Source organism: Leiobunum rupestre, chromosome 3, assembly GCF_980474605.1.
Source record: "Leiobunum rupestre chromosome 3, qqLeiRupe1.1.hap1, whole genome shotgun sequence".
Lineage (NCBI taxonomy): Eukaryota > Metazoa > Arthropoda > Arachnida > Opiliones > Sclerosomatidae > Leiobunum > Leiobunum rupestre.
Genome location: NC_143386.1, coordinates 60,077,278 through 60,098,765, shown reverse-complemented (window position 1 = coordinate 60,098,765; position 21,488 = coordinate 60,077,278). Strand labels below are relative to the sequence as shown.

Genomic DNA, 21,488 nt, shown 5'->3' with positions numbered 1-21,488 from the left:
ATGTTTTATTCGGACTGTGGTTTTTGAAATCACAGGGGTGAATGTTTTATTCGGACTGTGGTGTCTGAAATCACAGGGGTGAATGTTTTATTCGGACTGTGGTTTTTGAAATCACAGGGGTGAATGTTTTATTCGGACTGTGGTTTTTGAAATCACAGGGGTGAATGTTTTATTCGGACTGTGGTTTTTGAAATCACAGGGGTGAATGTTTTATTCGGACTGTGGTTTTTGAAATCACAGGGGTGAATGTTTTATTCGGACTGTGGTTTCTGAAATCACAGGGGTGAATGTTTTATTCGGACTGTGGTTTCTGAAATCACAGGGGTGAATGTTTTATTCGGACTGTGGTTTCTGAAATCACAGGGGTGAATGTTTTATTCGGACTGTGGTTTTTGAAATCACAGGGGTGAATGTTTTATGCGGACTGTGGTTTTTGATATCACTGGGGTGAATGTTTTATTCGGACTGTGGTTTTTGAAATCACAGGGGTGAATGTTTTATTCGGACTGTGGTTTTTGAAATCACAGGGGTGAATGTTTTATTCGGACTGTGGTTTTTGAAATCACAGGGGTGAATGTTTTATTCGGACTGTGGTTTTTGAAATCACATTGGTGAATGTTTTATTCGGACTGTGGTTTTTGAAATCACAGGGGTGAATGTTTTATTTGGACTGTGGTTTTTGAAATCACAGGGGTGAATGTTTTATTCGGACTGTGGTTTCTGAAATCACAGGGGTGAATGTTTTATTCGGACTGTGGTTTTTGAAATCACAGGGGTGAATGTTTTATTCGGACTGTGGTTTTTGAAATCACAGGGGTGAATGTTTTATTCGGACTGTGGTTTTTGAAATCACAGGGGTGAATGTTTTATTCGGACTGTGGTTTCTGAAATCACAGGGATGAATGTTTTATTCGGACTGTGGTTTCTGAAATCACAGGGGTTAATGTTTTATTCGGACTGTGGTTTCTGAAATCACAGGGGTGAATGTTTTATTCGGACTGTGGTTTTTGAAATCACAGGGGTGAATGTTTTATGCGGACTGTGGTTTTTGATATCACTGGGGTGAATGTTTTATTCGGACTGTGGTTTTTGAAATCACAGGGGTGAATGTTTTATTCGGACTGTGGTTTTTGAAATCACAGGGGTGAGTGTTTTATTCGGACTGTGGTTTTTGAAATCACAGGTGTGAATGTTTTATTCGGACTGTGGTTTTTGAAATCACATTGGTGAATGTTTTATTCGGACTGTGGTTTTTGAAATGACAGGGTGAATGTTTTATTCGGACTGTGGTTTTTGAAATGACAGGGGTGAATGTTTTATTCGGACTGTGGTTTTTGAAATGACAGGGGTGAATGTTTTATTCGGACTGTGGTTTTTGAAATCACAGGGGTGAATGTTTTATTCGGACTGTGGTTTTTGAAATCACAGGGGTGAATGTTTTATTCGGACTGGGGTTTTTGAAATCTGGGACATTTAATAGTCTGATTCGATACGATTATTTTGCACAGGGTGAATGTTTTATATCGGGCTGTAATTATTTAATGTGTTGTGGACTTTATGGAAATTCTGGTGCTAATTTTGATCAGGGTGAATGTTTTATATCGGTCTCTGATTATTTACTATGTTAGACGCTTTCTGGTGCGAAATTTGATACAGGGTGAAAGTTTTATATTGAACTGCGATTATTTGCTTTGTTGGAGACTTTCTGGAGCTAATTTTGATATAGGTGAATTTTTTACATCGGGCTTGATTATTTACTGTGTTGGGCATTTTCTGGTGCGAATTTTGATACAGGGTAAAAGTTTTATTCGGACTCTGATTTTTGAAATCTGGGACATGGGTGAATGTTTTATTCGGACTGTGAGGATTAACACAGAGAGCTCGGAATTTTATCTTTAATTTAGCGTTTTGTTAATTATTTTTATCTTTTTTCACTTGTTAGTTGTTAGTCTTAGGTACTCGAGTATCCGATTAGAACCCGTTGATTAATCAAGTACCCGAACGATTTTTCTAAGCACTCGAGTACCCGAAATGGTTTTTCTGACTACTTGACTACTTGAACAAGGCAAATTTCGAATTAATCGAATACTCGACAACCCGACTCGATCAAAATGTTACCCGACTCGACTACTCCATGAAAACTTTATTAATACTCGAAACCCGACTCGAATGTATAAACCACTATTTGCACAGCCCTAATGGAATCGCCGCATCCGCGTCATCCAATAGAGATAATGAAAACTAAATATGATCACGTTATTTCAATTTTTCTTTAACAGGTAGAAACGAGAGATGGGTTAGTAATAGTGATTTACTTAAGAAGAAGCATTGACCTATTGACGGAAAATTGTGGTTTTTAATTTTAAATTAACTATACTATTAATGTTGAGCATTAAATTAAACAAATAATCTCGAGGTATTTGTGATAACCAACAATGCAATTTACATAATAATGAGATCAGCATTTTAATTAGCATATTTATAAATATTTTTGCCCAATTACAATAAATCGATTTAATAAATTTCAGATTTTAATTTAGGTGTATCAAAAACCTTTTTTCAATTCTTTATTATTTCATTTATTTACTTTTACAAGGAGATCTTGGAGGTAGGAAATTAAGAGTTCTTACCAACATTTCTGAGCAAGTTGATAAATTGTACCAAATAAGGGATCATTTTGTGTAACTAATAATATTCATATTATTTTAAAATATGGTTAATTAAAAATAATCAATATATTATTTCACCTATTCAATAAGCTTGAAGTTCGGGAACTGTTTAATTAAATTTGCATTAATACTTTACAAATAACCGAAATAAATTTTATTCTTGAAAATAATTTATACAAAGTAAAACCTTACGAAGTGAAAAATTAATATTTAAAATAAAGTTTATTATAATTTGTACATTTATTACGAAATATCTTGCAAAGTGAATGAAAAGTATGAATTTAAGGATGAGGAACAGAATAGTTAAGCGAAGGCATTTGCGGGTTGGACACCGAAGCCTTTGTTGAAAGCCAAGGGCAGTGCGATGTGCTTGTTGAAGCCGAGGCTCAAGGGCCCCAAGTTGAGGTTCTTGCCGAAGCGGAGACCGATCCCTCCGGGTCCCAGAGTCTTGCCCAGGTTGAGACCGACGCCGAGCCCGTGTCCGAAGTCGAGGCCGACGCCCTTGTCCAGCGAGAGGCCGGCGCCTCCGAATCCGACGCCCTTGTTGAAGGTCACTTGAGGGATCGGGATGCTCTTGGTCAGCCCCAACTCCTTGCCCAGCCCGAAGCCCAGTCCATCGGGATAGCCACCCATCAGTTCGCCCAGGAAGAAGCCGTGGCAGCACGCCACCGCGGACAAGACGGTCAAAGCGAGACACTGCAAAGACAAAGTCAAATGCACGCTTAAAATCACATGAAAGGGCAGAAAATCAAAGTATTATTCTTACCAAGTAGTTCATTTTCGAAGAAATGGTCAAGTGGCAGATCCCAGAGCGATGAAGAGAACTTGGAGAAGAGATGAGCAGTTACTTTGAACGGTCAAGATTCGTTTGTGATCCTTCTAGAGTATCAAGAGTCCTTTTATAGCAACGTTCACTTTCCCCGTTCACAGGACCATCGTGACTGCCGGGTTTCTTGGTAGAGAGAGCTAGGACTCCAAAATGGGAAAACGACTTACCTGGGTTTTTGGAAATCTGCAGCCGGGGTTTGCCCTTTCACTGATTGTTGAAACCGCGCACTAGTCTTAAAAACATTTCTATCTCGTTTGGTTCCAATATGATGCTTTAAATTTATTCAATGAGCTGTCAATTTGTTAATATTGCGTATAAAATTAAGATGATTTACCAAGTAAGAGTAGTTAGCTTACTCACCGATTTTACTTGAAAATATTGATAGTTTATTAATTCAAAATTTTCGTGGATAGCCTCAAACTAGAGCTCTGCGTAACAAATAAATTAACTGACAAAATTTCGATTAATCGTAAATATTTTGGTTAACTGTTTATTTATGGATAATATCCATGGATAAACAACGATTTAACATGCAAAAAATTATTTATATTTTCGGATAATTGTAGGTTATGGATAAAAATAAAATAAATGGTTAATTTTTATCGAAACGCTGAGCTCTACCTAAAACCATTATGATTATTAATAATAATAATCAGTTACGCTAATATCCAAGGCAAAGCCTCAGGTCCAAGTCATCTATCGAATTTTAGTGGTATTAATACTGGCGGCATTAACCCAAACCTGGAAATCATAGTAGCATACATTAGGAATGTCTTAGTATCCATTGGAATCACACTGATAATGCGGTTAGAGAAATGGGCGGGGCTTGAACTTCGACGGTATTTTCAAAATCTTTGACTGGCCAAATCCATTAATTGGAATCATCAGACTTCCTTAAACATTCACAGTGAATACATGTATAGATCCTCTTGTATAAGCATATACATAAATTATAAAACTAAAGTCTAAAATTCCTTAAATTAATTTTCATAAAAGCAATAAATCAAATTCGTTCTTCCGCCCTTGTTATATAGCTCCACAGTTGTTACTCCATTTGTACTTCTGCTTGTACGTATTGTCTTAGGCCTTTTTTATCGGAGCCATCGCCATCTATGATAATTATCTGAAACTTTCACGCAGTTGTTATTTTACCAGTGAAAATGTATGGACGATGAAAATATAACCCTTTAATAGCGTGTCATAGATTATTGTGAAATATAAATTGCAAAGAGAAATACTGTTATCCGGGACTTGCCACTATTTTTGGTTGTAATTTCTTTCGTCTTAGTTTAATTAGGTTCACATGAATGTGATTCGCAAACGGAATCGTTGGTTTCGATAAATTAACTTGTTTTTGGCGTTCTTCCTGCGCGTATATTATCCGTGCTTAACGTGTTTGTCGTTGAAAAACGTGTTTTAAAATTTAATTGAGTTTACGATAAAAGTTAATGGGTTCCTAACTAATTTAATTTATTCCCCCCAATAGTTCAAAGTAAAAATTAACATTAACTATATGATTCTACATCGAATTAATTTGAGGCACTTCAAGAATGCACTTATTTGTATTTAGAGATAATGACGATGAGGAGATGAGCCCCCACTCTAGATTGGGGGGGGGCACGTCACCGGCTGGCACTAGAATCGCGTTTTAGGAAACAATAAGATACCAGCCCGAATTTTTTATTAATTTTCAGAGCAACGATATAAAGTGTATATAAATTCCAAGACCCATAATTATAAATTACAATAGGTAAATCCATAAAGAAAAAGGCTTAATTTTAAATTATGTTAATGTTAATTATGGTATTATAATTTCATCGGTCATTGTACAGGTTATTTAGTTTCTTAAGCCAAAAATGTATAAGGATTAAATTAAAATTAAATTGAATAATTTTAACGTTTATGTTGCCATTATACTTGCGCGGCGGGCTCAGAGTATTTGTTAAGTAATTCATTGAGTTGATGTTTATCGTGCTTATTTTGCAAAAGGTTGATATAATTTGATTTTGTATACTATTTTTCGTTAAAGCTATAGGAACAAAATAAAAATTGAATATTTTATTTAATTTTTGCGCAAACGCAGAGTCTCTAACTCTAGTAATAAGGTATTTATAAGTTACAGGTATTTGGAAAAAAATATTTAAGCGACACTTGTACATAAGTATCAAGGGAATATAATGTTAAAATACACTAAGTACAATAAATAGCATCGTATATTAGAGGTTTTTAACATTTAATTATATTGACGTTACAGGTACTTAAATATTTAACTAAAATTGTCAAAACTATTGAAAGCCCTTGAGTGTAATTTATAAATAGAAAAATATAGGCGTTGTGCGGAAAGTAGTCAGTGAGTATTGTAATTATGAGAAATATATTAAATGATATTATAAAAAAGACCGATAACATTAAAATCAATTTAATTTCATAAGAGTTCGGAAGTTATATTATATTTTTACTTAATAAGATTAACTCGTTAAGTCATACTAATTTTTGATTTACCGAATAAATTTAATGTTCCGGCCATTCAATAAATTTAGAGCATCGTATTTGAAATGGGAAAAATAGACAATTGTCGAATAGTGGCTTGGTTTCAATTACGAATGAAAGGGTGAACCCCGGCTGGAGTTTCCAGAAACCCTGAAAGATCGTTTACCCTCTTTTGGGGCTCTCCCCAACAGAAAACCAGAATAGCCCTTTCACCGGGAAAGTGGCCGGTAGTATAAAATGGGCTCCTGATGCTCCAGAAGGGTCACAAACGAATCTTGACCGTTCAAAGTAACTGCTCATCTCTTCTCCAAGTTCTCTTCATCGCTCTGGGATCTATAACTTGACCATTTCTTCGAAAATGAACTACTTGGTAAGAATAATATATACTTTGATTTTCTACCCTTTCATGTGATTGTAAGCGTGCATTTGACTTTGTCTTTGCAGTGTCTCGCTTTGACCGTCTTGTCCACCTTGGCGTGCTGCCACGGCTTCTTCCTGGGCGAACTGATGGGTGGCTATCCCGCTGGACTGGGCTTCGGGCTGGGCAAGGAGTTGGGGCTGACCAAGAGCATCCCGATCCCTCAAGTGACCTTCAACAAGGGCGTCGGATTCGGAGGCGCCGGCCTCTCGCTGGACAAGGGCGTCGGCCTCGACTTCGGACACGGGCTCGGCGTCGGTCTCAACCTGGGCAAGACTCTGGGGCCCGGAGGGATCGGTCTCCGCTTCGGCAAGAACCTCAACTTGGGGCCCTTGAGCCTCGGCTTCAACAAGCACATCGGACTGCCCTTGGCTTTCAACAAAGGCTTCGGAGTCCAACACGCAACTACCTTCGCTTAACTATTCTGTTCCTCATCCTTAGCTTCATATTTTTCATTCACTTTGCAAGATATTTCGTAATAAATTTACTAATTATAATCTGGTCAATAATAAACTTTATTTCGGATATTTGAAAGAAATGGTTTCCTTATTTTATTAATTTTTGCGAATCCAAATTTTCTCCTATCAAGGACGTTATTATCAATTGTGGTTTATAAAATTAACCTAATATTCGCTAATGAATAAAATAAAATAATTTTAACACTATTACAAGCTTCCCCTTCCTTTCTTATGTATAAATTGAAACAAGATCAGTTACTTCTGATAACAGCGTTTAAAATAAATTTGGATAATAACATATTGGAAGTTTAAAGAGTATTTCTCGAAATCTAAAAATATTTAAAAATGTTAATTCAGTAACCAATTTAAACTAGAAGCAACAAACACAAGGAGAACGCGGCTAGCCTTTAAACACGCTAACAAAGGGTTGTGTACGAATTTCATTAGGCGGGGGGAAGACAATTTCCGAATTTCCCCGTCCGACGGCAGCAAGCGCTAAAGCGTCTAGCCAACAAAAAATGTACACAAGGAAATCCACGACTTTTGAAGGGTTGCGTTCTCCTTGTGTGGGGTGCTGTGTTTGTTGCTCCTAGGTTTAAACTTGTGAAGCCAAAATTTGTCGGCTTATAGTTAACCCATGTATGAGAGACTAACAATTTGTAAGTACATTATAAAACAAACACTTTATTTATATACAAGATATATATTTACCAGTTAGGCATGTTCAGTGGCGTAGACAAGGGGGGGTTTCCGTGTCCAAACCCCCACGCTTTGGGTCTACCTTTGACTGTACTAAATTTCCACCCCCTTCTCGACCCCACTGTTAACATTCACATACTTCGACCCCCCCCCTTGAGGAATTTCTGGCTACGCCACTGGGCATGTTTGGAAGAGAATACTAAAAGGGGCTGTTCACAAATTACGTAACGCAGAAAAACCACTTTTTGGACTCCCCCCCTCCCCCTCGTAACAAAGAGTAACAAATGGAAAGACCCCTCTTCTTAAATTACGTAACAAATATCGAACCCCCCCCCCTTAAATTATTATAGTACGTAACAACTAATATGCTGGTAATAAAGTACTATAAGATCAGGTACTAAATTTTGTTGTTTGTAATTTACATTTGAAATTACAACTGTATTTTTATGTAAACCAATGAAAATGCTTTAATAATTGCGACTGTTTCTGAAAGTGATGAAAATTTTATTCTACGATATTAAAAAAAAAGGGTTACGTAACATTTTAGTGAACCATACCTCCCCCCCACGTAACAATTCGTAACGCTTGCCAAAACCCTCCCTCCCCCCTACCACGTTACGTAATTTGTGAACAGCCCCAAAGGAAATAAAATGAACTAATTCCGCTCGGATGACGCCACAGTCCTCTAAACCGATTGGCTAGAGGAAAAAGCCCGCCAAGATATCTTGAGTCGCCTGGGCAGAGGTGGGCAAAAAGTTGCGAGCGTTCGGAAAAATGAGCATATAGAGTTTTAAACACGGCTTGCTCAAGTGAGCGAGTACTCAAGGCAAACGAGTTTATTTTCTCTATCTCTAATTGAGAAGCCTCTGGGCGAGCGCCGAATAGTTCGCTCTGGCGTTGATGGCTGACGGCGCGCTGAGGGAGATTCCCCCCTCGACGGGTTAGTTCCCTCACTTTTAAGCGCTCACCGCGCGCTGAGCGAGATCTCCCGATCGTCGGAATAGCCCCCTCACTTTTAAGCGACGCGTTAGTACCCTCAGTAGAAAGCGCTGACGCAGCGTTGAGGGAAAATTACCGAGAGAAGGAATAGTTCGCTCAGATTTGAGCGCTAGCTACGCGCGGATTTTGATCACGGTGAGCGACGGTAAAGTTCGTTTACGCAAATCGCTCACAGCGCGGCGAGCAAAAATTTCAAAAATCAAACATTAAACTATTACTCGGCTATGGGTTTATTATTTACTTTTTTTATTAATAAAATGAAGGGTACTCTAAACGTCGGGAGTTAATGATATCTCCGATTGAATAAAATTCAAAGGTTCTTCCGAATTTATCCAACGATAAACTAGACTGCAAATATTCCGTTTAGTGTTAAAAGAGCTTTATTAAATATTAAAAGCCACAAATTATAACAATAGGCGCTGGTATACATTCTTTTGGTCTTGACAAACTTGGCAGGTGAAATGGGCTACGCGGTACGCGTTTCTTCATTTTTAGGGGATTGTGGCTCGCGCTACTTTAAAGGAAAATATTAGCGCGCTCTCAACTTAAATTAATGATCGGTACCATAAAAACAAGTGGACATTTACTAACCCCTAATCCAACTCATTTGTAAATCTCCAGAATTTAATAGACAGTTTTAGCAACTACCTACAGGGGCGGTGCCAGAAGATTCTTAGGTGTAGGCTAATAATGTTTATCATTTGTGGGCCCCCTGTTCCTCAATATTGGACTTATAATTCAATTTTGCAAATTCAGGTAATTTATTTATTATTTGATATTAGTGCGGTTTTTAAAATTTTACAGTATTAACTATCATCACATATTTTATTTGAATTTAAAAATCGACTTGATGTGGCCCCGTCAGATCGATTTGTGGGCCCCTATTTGAACACAAAAGTAGGCTATAGGTCGGGTTGCCTACCCCTAACGCCGCTCCTGACTACCTACACCGGGATTTTATTCACAGTGAACGACGACAGAGTTTGTTTACGGTAAATCGCGAAGAGCAAACATTTCAAAAATAAACTTCACATTTGACGGTATGAACAAGTTAATAATAAGATTAATGTATATGTAAAATATAATACAATATCTTTGCATATAACCATCTTCGATTTGGTCCATTGTTTATGACATCGACAAAAATAACCATATCATCAAATGATCAAGCTAATTGCGAAGATTCACGGTTTTTAAATAATAATTTTTTTCAGAAAAAAAGGGAGGGGTTGGAATTAATATAATGGCCAGCCTGTGCCAATATTAAAACTGTTTTAGTTCCAAATTGAGGTAACTCGATTTACGCGAATTTTCTTTTTTGCCGTTTTTCAAACTTCCTTTACACTAAAAATATAAATATTACAAATAGCGGCCAATGTATAGTTACAAAGTTATCGATTATTTTCCATTTTTAAAAAGCATTACGTTATAATTTTTTTTCCAATTTAAATAATATTTTTTAGATACCTGGTTTTGAAACTAATAGCGTTCTTTTCGTTTTTATTTCACACCGAATTTTAGTAATAATAAAAATGTTTGAATAATTCTAATGTCTAGTTTGTGCGGGTAACAAAAATCAACAGTGAAGAAGCTGTCAAAGATCACCGTCAAGCTCAGCATGTGGGGAGTGGGGACCCGCTGGCTGCCGGGGAGTATGAACAAGGAGGGAGGGGGGTGGCATTACCAAGGTAACCTATTTAAAGTTACTATAGACAATAGGCTATAATCACTATGCTGTAAACATCTGTGTCGCGCGAAAGCGATCCAAATCTAACGACTGACGATTACGATAAAAATTACATCATTCTTCCGAACTTCAAAAGGGCGTTATTTTATTTCGGGGGGGGGGGGTTTCTATTTGAACTTGTAATAACTTACACACAAATATTTTCTTTACATTTTTCTGTTTTTATTGCTTACGATGTTACACTTAATATACAATATTGGAAGTATTTCAATATTTATTTAAATCTTCGCTCTTGCTTGATACCTACAAAGATTCTCAAAAAAAATTGTGTGGATCGTGTCATTTTCGCCTAATTTGGTTTGCACATGTTTCTTAACAATGAAACGAAACCAAAATTAGTTACAGACATACGCCAAACGAGGAGGCAATGAACACCGCTAATGCCCCACAATGGAACATTTTGAAAAAAAAAGGATCCACCGTGGAACTTCGTATGTCATTAGAAAGTGTTCATCTTGTAAAATACGGAACAATTAAAACAGCGAATATATTTTAGTTTCAATAGTTCAGCATTTTAGAATCACACAGTCTAATGGTCTTTAGACCAAACGAAGGTGGTCCTGAAAAGGACCGTTTTGGTTTTAGCCAATTATTTGGCTTCTTCTGGTTTTTGAATTTTTGAGACCTTTACGCAAGAACAACCAGCTACAGCCACTTAGGGGGCTTTGTTGGCATTGTCCAACTGCTCCTTATACAACTGGAGTTCAAATTCCATTTCCCCGTTCTTTAACTTGGCATTCATCAGCTCGTCTGGCCTTTGGGCGAGTTCTTGTTCGTTACAGAAAATATCAAAATATTTTTCTGTAAATCGTCCTAAGAAATAAAAAAACAAAAATTATCAATAATTAGTAACAATAATAATAACTATATGTAAAACTAAGTTGCTGTATTTACGTTTTAGCGATCGGCTTTCAACTTGAAGCTTGAAAAGAGGGGGGGGGGGGGGTGGAACCTCAACCCCTTTCCAAACTATCCCAATCGTTTCAATTTTGGGACCCGCAGGTGGAGTCCAGACACGAAGGCGTCTCTTTCGGCATCTTAACGAAAAGGCAAAGGTTGACCACTCATAGGAAACGTCTCTTAGTCGCAGCGGGACATGACTAACCAAATATTTCCCCGAAATAGGCATTCACTCGCTAATTTAGGCTTGACTTATAATATACATATATAAATATACTTTTCGCTAAACTGAACTCCCCCTAAAAATGAGTCGTATAGCTTCATAGATAGACTAGATCAAAACTAGCCCTTCTGAAACCGAAATAAGTATATAGGAAAACGGAGAAAACCATGTATATTCGGGCCGCGTATACGGAACGTTAGCTCCAAAGTATATTTTTCTGGACTACGGATAGACTAACATGAAAACGTTAATCAATAAAAATAAAAATACTACGTAATATCATAAATCCATAATTTAATGGAAATAATTCACTAAAAGCTATTTACAGAGTGACGTCATCACGGTAAAAAATCGCCCCTAGCGAGATGCTGATAAAGGGCACGTCATACACGAGAAGCCCTCTATATAGAGTGTCTCTTGTGGCTAGTTATCAGTAAACGTTTTGCATATAAAGAATAAGACGTGTCATACTTATGTAACAATATTATTAACTAATGGTATTATTAGCTATTTTTACTACATTTATTTACAATATTTATTTATTCTGTGTTACTATTTACTAAGTTGCGACTAATCGGGCCGATTAGATATTATTGAACCTTGGAATCTATAGCCGACATATTCAGACATTATAATAATATTAGTTAATTCAAAAGCATTGAATTGGCGGCTTGGCCCGATTCATAAAATCCTATTTGGCTCTGCAAACCTTTTTTCCTTACTTTGGGCTTTTTTTTTCGAACACTGCCCATTCCAGACAGCAAGGGCGCCACTTACTCGTTACTGCACCTGACAAAAATATTAAAATAGGGGGACAGTCGATGGAGGGTTTTTTCTATTTAGCATCGAACCCATTTTCTTCATTCTCGCAGTTTTCAATTTCAACAATAGCGTGTACTTCTTAACGTCATATGACGGGGGGTCAACGCCAGAATTCCGAACTGACGCCAATGAGTCGCCCCTCCCTTGGGTCTTAGCCAATGCTAGGGCAATTTCGAAGTTTCCTATACTTAAACCTCGCTTCGTAATCCTTTCTACAATAATAGTATAAATAGTAGGTTCCTTTCTCATTTCGTTACAGTTTCTTGTCGACTTTTCTCAAGTCTGCGTCTTTCGATTCGTATTTCGGTCCTTCCTTAGTTTAATTTTTTCGTGTTTTTTGCTTTAGCTGTTCATAATTTAATTTTTTCGAGTCCATAGTTTTGGAGTTATAGTACTTCGACTGTGGCTTGAGTTTTTTTATTCAGTTTCAGGCTTTAAGTTCGCTTCCGTATTTTACAAGATGAACACTTTCTAATGACATACGAAGTTCCACGGTGGATCCTTTTTTTTTCAAAATGTTCCATTGTGGGGCATTAGCGGTGTTCATTGCCTCCTCGTTTGGCGTATGTCTGTAACTAATTTTGGTTTCGTTTCATTGTTAAGAAACATGTGCAAACCAAATTAGGCGAAAATGACACGATCCACACAATTTTTTTTGAGAATCTTTGTAGGTATCAAGCAAGAGCGAAGATTTAAATAAATATTGAAATACTTCCAATATTGTATATTAAGTGTAACATCGTAAGCAATAAAAACAGAAAAATGTAAAGAAAATATTTGTGTGTAAGTTATTACAAGTTCAAATAGAAACCCCCCCCCCCCCCCCATAAATAAAATAACGCCCTTTTGAAGTTCGGAAGAATGATGTAATTTTTATCGTAATCGTCAGTCGTTAGATTTGGATCGCTTTCGCGCGACACAGATGTTTACAGCATAGTGATTATAGCCTATTGTCTATAGTAACTTTAAATAGGTTACCTTGGTAATGCCACCCCCCTCCCTCCTTGTTCATACTCCCCGGCAGCCAGCGGGTCCCCACTCCCCACATGCTGAGCTTGACGGTGATCTTTGACAGCTTCTTCACTGTTGATTTTTGTTACCCGCACAAACTAGACATTAGAATTATTCAAACATTTTTATTATTACTAAAATTCGGTGTGAAATAAAACGAAAAGAACGCTATTAGTTTCAAAACCAGGTATCTAAAAAATATTATTTAAATTGGAAAAAAAATTATAACGTAATGCTTTTTAAAAATGGAAAATAATCGATAACTTTGTAACTATACATTGGCCGCTATTTGTAATATTTATATTTTTAGTGTAAAGGAAGTTTGAAAAACGGCAAAAAAGAAAATTCGCGTAAATCGAGTTACCTCAATTTGGAACTAAAACAGTTTTAATATTGGCACAGGCTGGCCATTATATTAATTCCAACCCCTCCCTTTTTTTTTCTGAAAAAAATTATTATTTAAAAACCGTGAATCTTCGCAATTAGCTTGATCATTTGATGATATGGTTATTTTGTCGATGTCATAAACAATGGACCAAATCGAAGATGGTTATATGCAAAGATATTGTATTATATTTTACATATACATTAAAAATAATCTTATTATTAACTTGTTCATACCGTCAAATGTGAAGTTTAATTTTAAATAATTATTATTATTAAAAATGTTTGCTCTTCGCGATTTACCGTAAACGAACTCTGTCGTCGTTCACTGTGAATAAAGTCCCGGTGTAGGTAGTCAGGAGCGGCGTTAGGGGTAGGCAACCCGAGCTATAGCCTACTTTTGTGTTCAAATAGGGGCCCACAAATCGATCTGACGGGGCCACATCAAGTCGATTTTTAAATTCAAATAAAATATGTGATGATAGTTAATACTGTAAAATTTTAAAAACCGCACTAATATCAAATAATAAATAAATTACCTGAATTTGCAAAATTGAATTATAAGTCCAATATTGAGGAACAGGGGGCCCACAAATGATAAACATTATTAGCCTACACCTAAGAATCTTCTGGCACCGCCCCTGTAGGTAGTTGCTAAAACTGTCTATTAAATTCTGGAGATTTACAAATGAGTTGGATTAGGGGTTAGTAAATGTCCACTTGTTTTTATGGTACCGATCATTAATTTAAGTTGAGAGCGCGCTAATATTTTCCTTTAAAGTAGCGCGAGCCACAATCCCCTAAAAATGAAGAAACGCGTACCGCGTAGCCCATTTCACCTGCCAAGTTTGTCAAGACCAAAAGAATGTATACCAGCGCCTATTGTTATAATTTGTGGCTTTTAATATTTAATAAAGCTCTTTTAACACTAAACGGAATATTTGCAGTCTAGTTTATCGTTGGATAAATTCGGAAGAACCTTTGAATTTTATTCAATCGGAGATATCATTAACTCCCGACGTTTAGAGTACCCTTCATTTTATTAATAAAAAAAGTAAATAATAAACCCATAGCCGAGTAATAGTTTAATGTTTGATTTTTGAAATTTTTGCTCGCCGCGCTGTGAGCGATTTGCGTAAACGAACTTTACCGTCGCTCACCGTGATCAAAATCCACGCGTAGCTAGCGCTCAAATCTGAGCGAACTATTCCTTCTCTCGGTAATTTTCCCTCAACGCTGCGTCAGCGCTTTCTACTGAGGGTACTAACGCGTCGCTTAAAAGTGAGGGGGCTATTCCGACGATCGGGAGATCTCGCTCAGCGCGCGGTGAGCGCTTAAAAGTGAGGGAACTAACCCGTCGAGGGGGGAATCTCCCTCAGCGCGCCGTCAGCCATCAACGCCGGAGCGAACTATTCGGCGCTCGCCCAGGGGCTGCTCAATTTAGCCCTCTCGCTGAACAAGAGCAGCTGGAATTCGAATTTGAAGCGCTCGCTCATTACTGCAGGATTTTCAAAAACGAGTGCTCACTATTTTTGCCCACCTCTGCGCCTGGGCCCTCCCCAGCAGCGTTCGCCCAAAACAACGAGAGGTTTCTCGGAAGCAAAGATAATCTAGACGACGTACCCGAAGTCAAGGGATTAAACGTTTTTCGGTTTTTCTAATCATTTGCTTTCTCTATTTTACCTTTTTAAGTACGTTATATTTACACAAACATATTTATATTCAGTACTAAAATACCCAAATTTGTTCGCTTTCATCTGTATTTAATTGTAGGCATGCAAAATTTGCTATAAAAGCCCAAAATCGTCAAAATCGCTGTCATTTGGCGACTATTCTTTATTTTACCCAATTTGGGTCATTTTTAGTGAAACCTCTTTATTTTACCCAATTTTAGTATTTTTTTTAATTTTCCCCCAATTTGATTCAATTTTAGCGAATTTTCTTATGTATTTTTTCCCAATTTGGGTCAATTTTAGCGTAATTTCTTTATTTCACCCAATTTAATGAATTTAACCCAATTTGATTTGTTTTAATAATTTTTAATGAAAAAATGCGGGCTTTACAAACTATACTTAGTCCCGCGTTTAACTGAGACTGTCCAGAAAACCTTTAATCCTATCAGTAACGTAATAACAATTAGTATGACACTTCCAATTGATTCAATGGAAATTTCGTGGCCGAATCGTTAACCGAGAATATGGGACTGAAAATGTAATGAGCCACCACCCTCTCGTACTTTGTAGCGAAATTTCGTCTGCTTTAAATTTTTCGTAATATTCTTCACATTCAGTTTTCGATTAAAAAGTAGATGAATTTTCGCTGCGAAATATGCTTGTATTGTCCCAGCGGCTAATGCTATTGTACTGTATTCTTAAAGGGAATATAACCTCCGGTATTTGGTGTTAAACACCAACGTTTGCAACTCTGGCCGCTCTTGCCTTTGGCTTTAGAAATGCTTGGCGCCACTGTAAGGGTAATTTGAAAAATTGAAGGGGTCTTTTATAAAGATTCCTTTGCAGCTTATATTCCCTCTAAGATACTGAATACATTCTTGGTTTAATTTTCTAGTACAGACGGATTTATATAAGGTGAGGGCCGAAGATCCCTTCAGGGGGCAATGGCATTAAGGGTAGATTCTTTAAATATCCGCAGGATTAAATAATTCAAAAACTGAGAATTTTTTGTATCTTTCTTATCGGTTAATTTTTCACGAATACAACTTTTGGTTTATATAGATCGATTTACAATTTTTAAGGGGCAGAGACAAATTTAAAGGGGTAAAATGCATCCGAGTTAACGTGGTGATAGCGTTATTTGTTAATAGATGGCGCTCTGATAGCAACATGACGTCATAATTTTGATTTTCAACGATTGGTTGAAAGTTTTCAGTTTTTAGTGGAGAACGGTTTTGTCGAGATTTAAAATACAAAATTTTCTTCCCTGATTGGATAGTTTAAAATTGTATTATAATGCCATCTATGACGGAGAGTGTTAACTACTGTTAAAATTAATTGTTAATTTAAATTAAAAAATATATTTTTAATAAGAATTTAAAGTAATATAATTTAGTAATTAATAAATAACTTTTTAAAAAACGTTTTTTTTTCATATACTTTATAGGGTCGTCATCTACACCTAACATTATTAAATAGGTAGGTACCTCGGGTGGATTTCGCCCCTTTTTGCATATTTCCCTGTAGGCAATATGTGAATGCGTCTATAGTTTTTACATGAAACATCGCTTAAAATTGTGTTTGAAGTTGTTCTTTTATTAAATCAGTAAGTATTAAAATCGAGAGTTCTAGTTTCCTCAGTAAGTATTTATTCCATTCCCGCCATAAAGTTCAAATTGGCGCCATCTAGTACAAATAAAAGTAACTAAAATCGAGCTTCACGCTGCTTGGCTGTAAATGATTGTTGGCCTGTAAGCGATTTGCGAATCAGATTGTTGTGAAAGTTAAGAAACTTTGAGATGAAATTAGTAATTATGGGAAAAGAAACGTTTAATAAATACGCGTAGAAAAGAAAATGAATTGAAGATTTAAAAGATTAAATCTAGATTAAAAAAGCTCGTAGGATCTGAAGAGTTTAGGATTCCTAAAAAAAGTCTACCTTTTGAACTAACGCCAAAAAGTTTATAAAGCTAATGCCCCATATTAGAAAATAGAGTGAAGGCATAGTGCGTTGGTACTTATACTTATAGGAAGTTAGGAACCTTGGAGTGAAGGAAGAACGTTTTTCGGTTTTATTTCGTTGCCCCCAGCTATGAAGAGGGGGGTTGCTTCAGGGGGGGGGGCGAAATATTGCAACGGGGTTTGCCGCCGCTCCCATATTAGAAAATGGAGTGAAGGTACGACGTTTTTCGGTTTTATTTCGTTGCCCCCTGAAGAAATATTCCACGAGGGAAGAGGCAAATTTTCTGGGACGGGGAGAGAGATGTTTTGAGCCCTTCGTCAACTCTTCTTGATTTGGGGATTTAGGGATATTTGACGACCACAGAGTCGTTAGTCAGAGGTGCCAGTTGGGATCTTTTGCCAATTGAGCCCCTTTTGATAATTACATTTATATCGCTGTCAATAATTCGTATTTTGCGATTACAAAATTATTTTTATAATTGATTTCTTGCGGAGGTAGCTTGCTAGTATCACAGTTGATATTTGGCGGGCCTATTTTCGATATTCCCAGGGGGGGGTGCTTCCCCCATTCTTCATTTGTTTCTCCAATGACTCCGAAATATAACTTACGATCCAAAATTGTGGCACTTATTAGTTTATTCACCATCCCCCCCCCCCTTAATAACGAGCTCCAAATAGAAAAGATCAACACTGGATTTCAGAATTTGAAATTCTTTGTGTAGTTAAAAGTCCCACATCACCAAGGGAAAGACATTACTACTTTGCGAACGGATGTTTGAAAAAGGCCAAAGCACTGTTCTTCAAAATGGAAAAAATTGCATAGAAATTGTTTAGTATAACCATTAGTGTTTTTTTTTCTATAATACTTCAAAAATATTGCAATAAATAATTGGTCAAAACTGAGAAAAGTTTAATATTTTTTCTATATAGAAATAATGCTTAGACCAAAACGATATTTTACAAGAACGTTTCTGTGTATAAGATAATGCACTGAAAAAAAAAGTGTCACCCCACGTTTTGGCTCGTTTATCAAAATTTAAAGCGGATAAAATTAAATAATTTCAAATTCTGTTTCAGCGTACAGTTGTACTTTCGGATACCCTTTTTATGTTTTCCAGCCTTTAGCAAACGCGATATTAAAATAAATGTCAATAACATAATTTCAGAAAAAGATAACTTTTAAAATGTTTAAATTTTCCCTGTAAACTTCTGAAATCTTCATTGTAGAGGTAGATGAACCCACAAAAGTTTGGTTAAAATCTGTTACTATCATGCAGCGAAGTCTGATGATTTCAGAAATAATTACCCTAATACTTTTCAAATATCCGTAATATATTTTAAATTTTTATTATTGAAAATAATTTATACAAAGTACAAACTTACGAAGAGAAAAATTAATATTAAAAATAAAGTTTATTATAATTAGTTCATTTATTACGAAATATCTTACAAAGAGAATGAGACATATGGTGGTAAGGATGGGATAGAGGATCTTTAGGCGAAGGCAATTGCGTGTTGGACTCCTTTGTTGAAAGCCAAGGGCAATACGATGTTCTTGCTGAAGCCGAGGTTCAAGGGCCCCAAGTTGAGGTTCTTGCCGAAGCGGAGGCCAATCCCTCCGGGTCCCAGAGTCTTGCCCAGGTTGAGACCGACGCCGAGCCCGTGTCCGAAGTCGAGGCCGACGCCCTTGTCCAGCGAGAGGCCGGCGCCTCCGAATCCGACGCCCTTGTTGAAGTACACTTGAGGGATCGGGATGGACTTGGTCAGCCCCAACTCCTTGCCCAGCCCGAAGCCCAGTCCAGCCGGATAGCCACCCATCAGTTCACCCATGAAGAAGCCGTGGCAGCACGCCACCGCGGACAAGACGGTCAAAGCGAGACACTGCAAAGACAAAGTCAAATGCACGCTTAAAATCACATGAAAGAGTAGAAAATCAAAGTATATATTATTCTTACCAAGTAGTTCATTTTCGAAGAAATGGTCAAGTGGTAGATCCCAGAGCGATGAAGAGAACTTGGAGAAGAGATGAGCAGTTACTTTGGACGGTCAAGATTCATTTGTGACCCTTCAACTGTACGAGGGGGCCTATTTATAGCAACGTCCAAATCCCCCGTTCACAGGACCATTGGTCTGCCGGGTTCCGTGGCGTTGCGGGGGCCAGGTGGAGTGAACTACGACTCCCAAAGTGGGAAAACGACCTTGCGAGGTTTTTCGGGAAAATTCCGCTGGGGTTCGATATTTCAGTGACTGTTGAAACCCCGCACTACTATTAGAATCCTCTCAGTTTCGCTTGTTTTACGTTTTATTTTAATAATTTAATCTAGAATTAATTGTGATAACCCAAACCGGGAAATAATGTCATTTCAAATTTGCTTATTTCAAATACGATGATTTCAATTTCTTTAATACGCTGCAAATTCGCCAATTTTAAAATAATTTGCTTAGAAGGAGCGTTGCAGTATTAACCAGTTTGACTTATAAATATTGTCTTTACTTTGGAATAATTTATTTAGTCAAGAACAACAAACTGCTATTATCTCTGCCACGCACTAATTTAATCATTTAATTAAAGTATTTGTGATAAACCACACGGCACTTTAGATAAAAATAAGTGAAGGAATTTTCATACAAATATTTATAAATGTTTTGTTGTTTAATTCGAGGGGTTTAATTTGCCAGTTTCGATAACTTTACCGCCATCTGTCGGTTTCAAATATTTCGCACTGAATAAGGCAGCACGTTCTTAAAATTAGTCTTGAGCAAAAGTACCGTCCTGGACAATTGCGATAAAAAAAAGCGCTTGTCAAAACTATTGCAGCTGGCTGTACTTGTAGTATTCCATAACAATTTTGAATGGGGCGAATTTACTAATCTAACGCCAAAATTACCATTTGTTGATTTTGGCTTTTAGCAAAAATTAGATTAATTAAAATTTCAGTTGAAAATGAATATTTAAAAAAAGGAAAGTAAGTGCTATTTAAGACTGATTCTTATTCATTTAAAAATGAAATGGGACTAGTTTCAAATAATAATTAATTTTGGCATATTTATAAATAGCCCATTGAAATAAATATGTTTTAAATTAGCCAATTCTTGAGAGATTCACCCCCTTGAAGTTTATCATTTAAATATTTTAAGTTTAATAGCAACATACTGATAATATTTTATTAATGCGTTATTTTTCTAATGGCCACAATATTTTAAATTAAATTTAAATGTAAAAACTTTCTTATGTTACGGCAATGCAAATTAAAGAAATTTTAAATTTTCGTAGATGGTGACTGCTCAGTTAAAAAATCCCCACCAAAATAGGTACAAACAAAAGTACATCACATATCTCTTAAGATTGAAGTTTCGATCTCTCCATAATAATGTTTATTTGCTTGATAAATGTGCCTTCGCAGGCTCCCGCTGATTCTTCAAAATAGCTTTATGAAGAAACAATTGTGCAGAGCTAAATACAACGTCTAGTGACTTTCCGAAATTATTGGGAAAATATGATATTGTTCACATAATATCATGACGTGAAGGTCTTTCTGTCATATTCAGCAACAAATTACGATTTAAAGAAAGAAATCAAAACAATCTTAATCAAAGAAATAAAAAATTAGTCCAAAAGACTCCAAAATCGTATTTTATCTTAATTAACTTCCAAGTCACCCGTTTAAAAGGTGAAACTTTTTTGAATAATTGAATTCAGTTTATTTACATATTTACAATAACATTTTTATATAACAACGTGAAATGTATTACTAAAAATTATCAATTACAATTCGTTATTAAATTACAACAAGTGTTTAAGGAAATATTCAAAATACTTGAAACTTTATGGAATTAAAACATGATATTAAATCAAAAAAGCAAGCGAGCAGTGCTACCATACGAACAAATTTAATGTCAAAGATGATAATTTCGGATATGGATATGAAAGAAATGAACGGAAAATTTCCCATACGAACGCCGAGCCCTCAGCGATCGGAATTTACCAATTGATAATACACATCCGAGTTACTTCATCATCTGCTCAATAGATGGCCTTAGTCCTCTTCCGTTTTTTAAATTCCCAATTTTCAAATAGCAGCACCCACAGATAAAAAATAACCTCATATCACAACTTACGGACTTTACAAAAATCATCTTATTAATTTACAAAGATAAATTTGCAATTTGCTGCCCAACCGTTAGTCCTTAGTTGTCAAATCTT

General features: G+C 36.5%; 1 protein-coding gene and 1 long non-coding RNA gene across 2 annotated transcripts in view; both read left to right on the top strand.

Moving 5' to 3' along the window:
- Positions 1-21,488, top strand: part of LOC149953498 (uncharacterized) — an 87,096-nt gene that overhangs the window by 20,329 nt on the left and 45,279 nt on the right. The gene's annotated exons all lie outside the window — the stretch shown is intronic.
- LOC149953502 (uncharacterized) lies at positions 6,290-6,825 on the top strand. Its single transcript, XM_090169824.1, has 2 exons — positions 6,290-6,358; positions 6,433-6,825. Exons 1-2 carry the CDS (start codon positions 6,347-6,349, stop codon positions 6,823-6,825), a joined length of 405 nt encoding a protein of 134 aa, XP_090025950.1. The 5' UTR covers positions 6,290-6,346.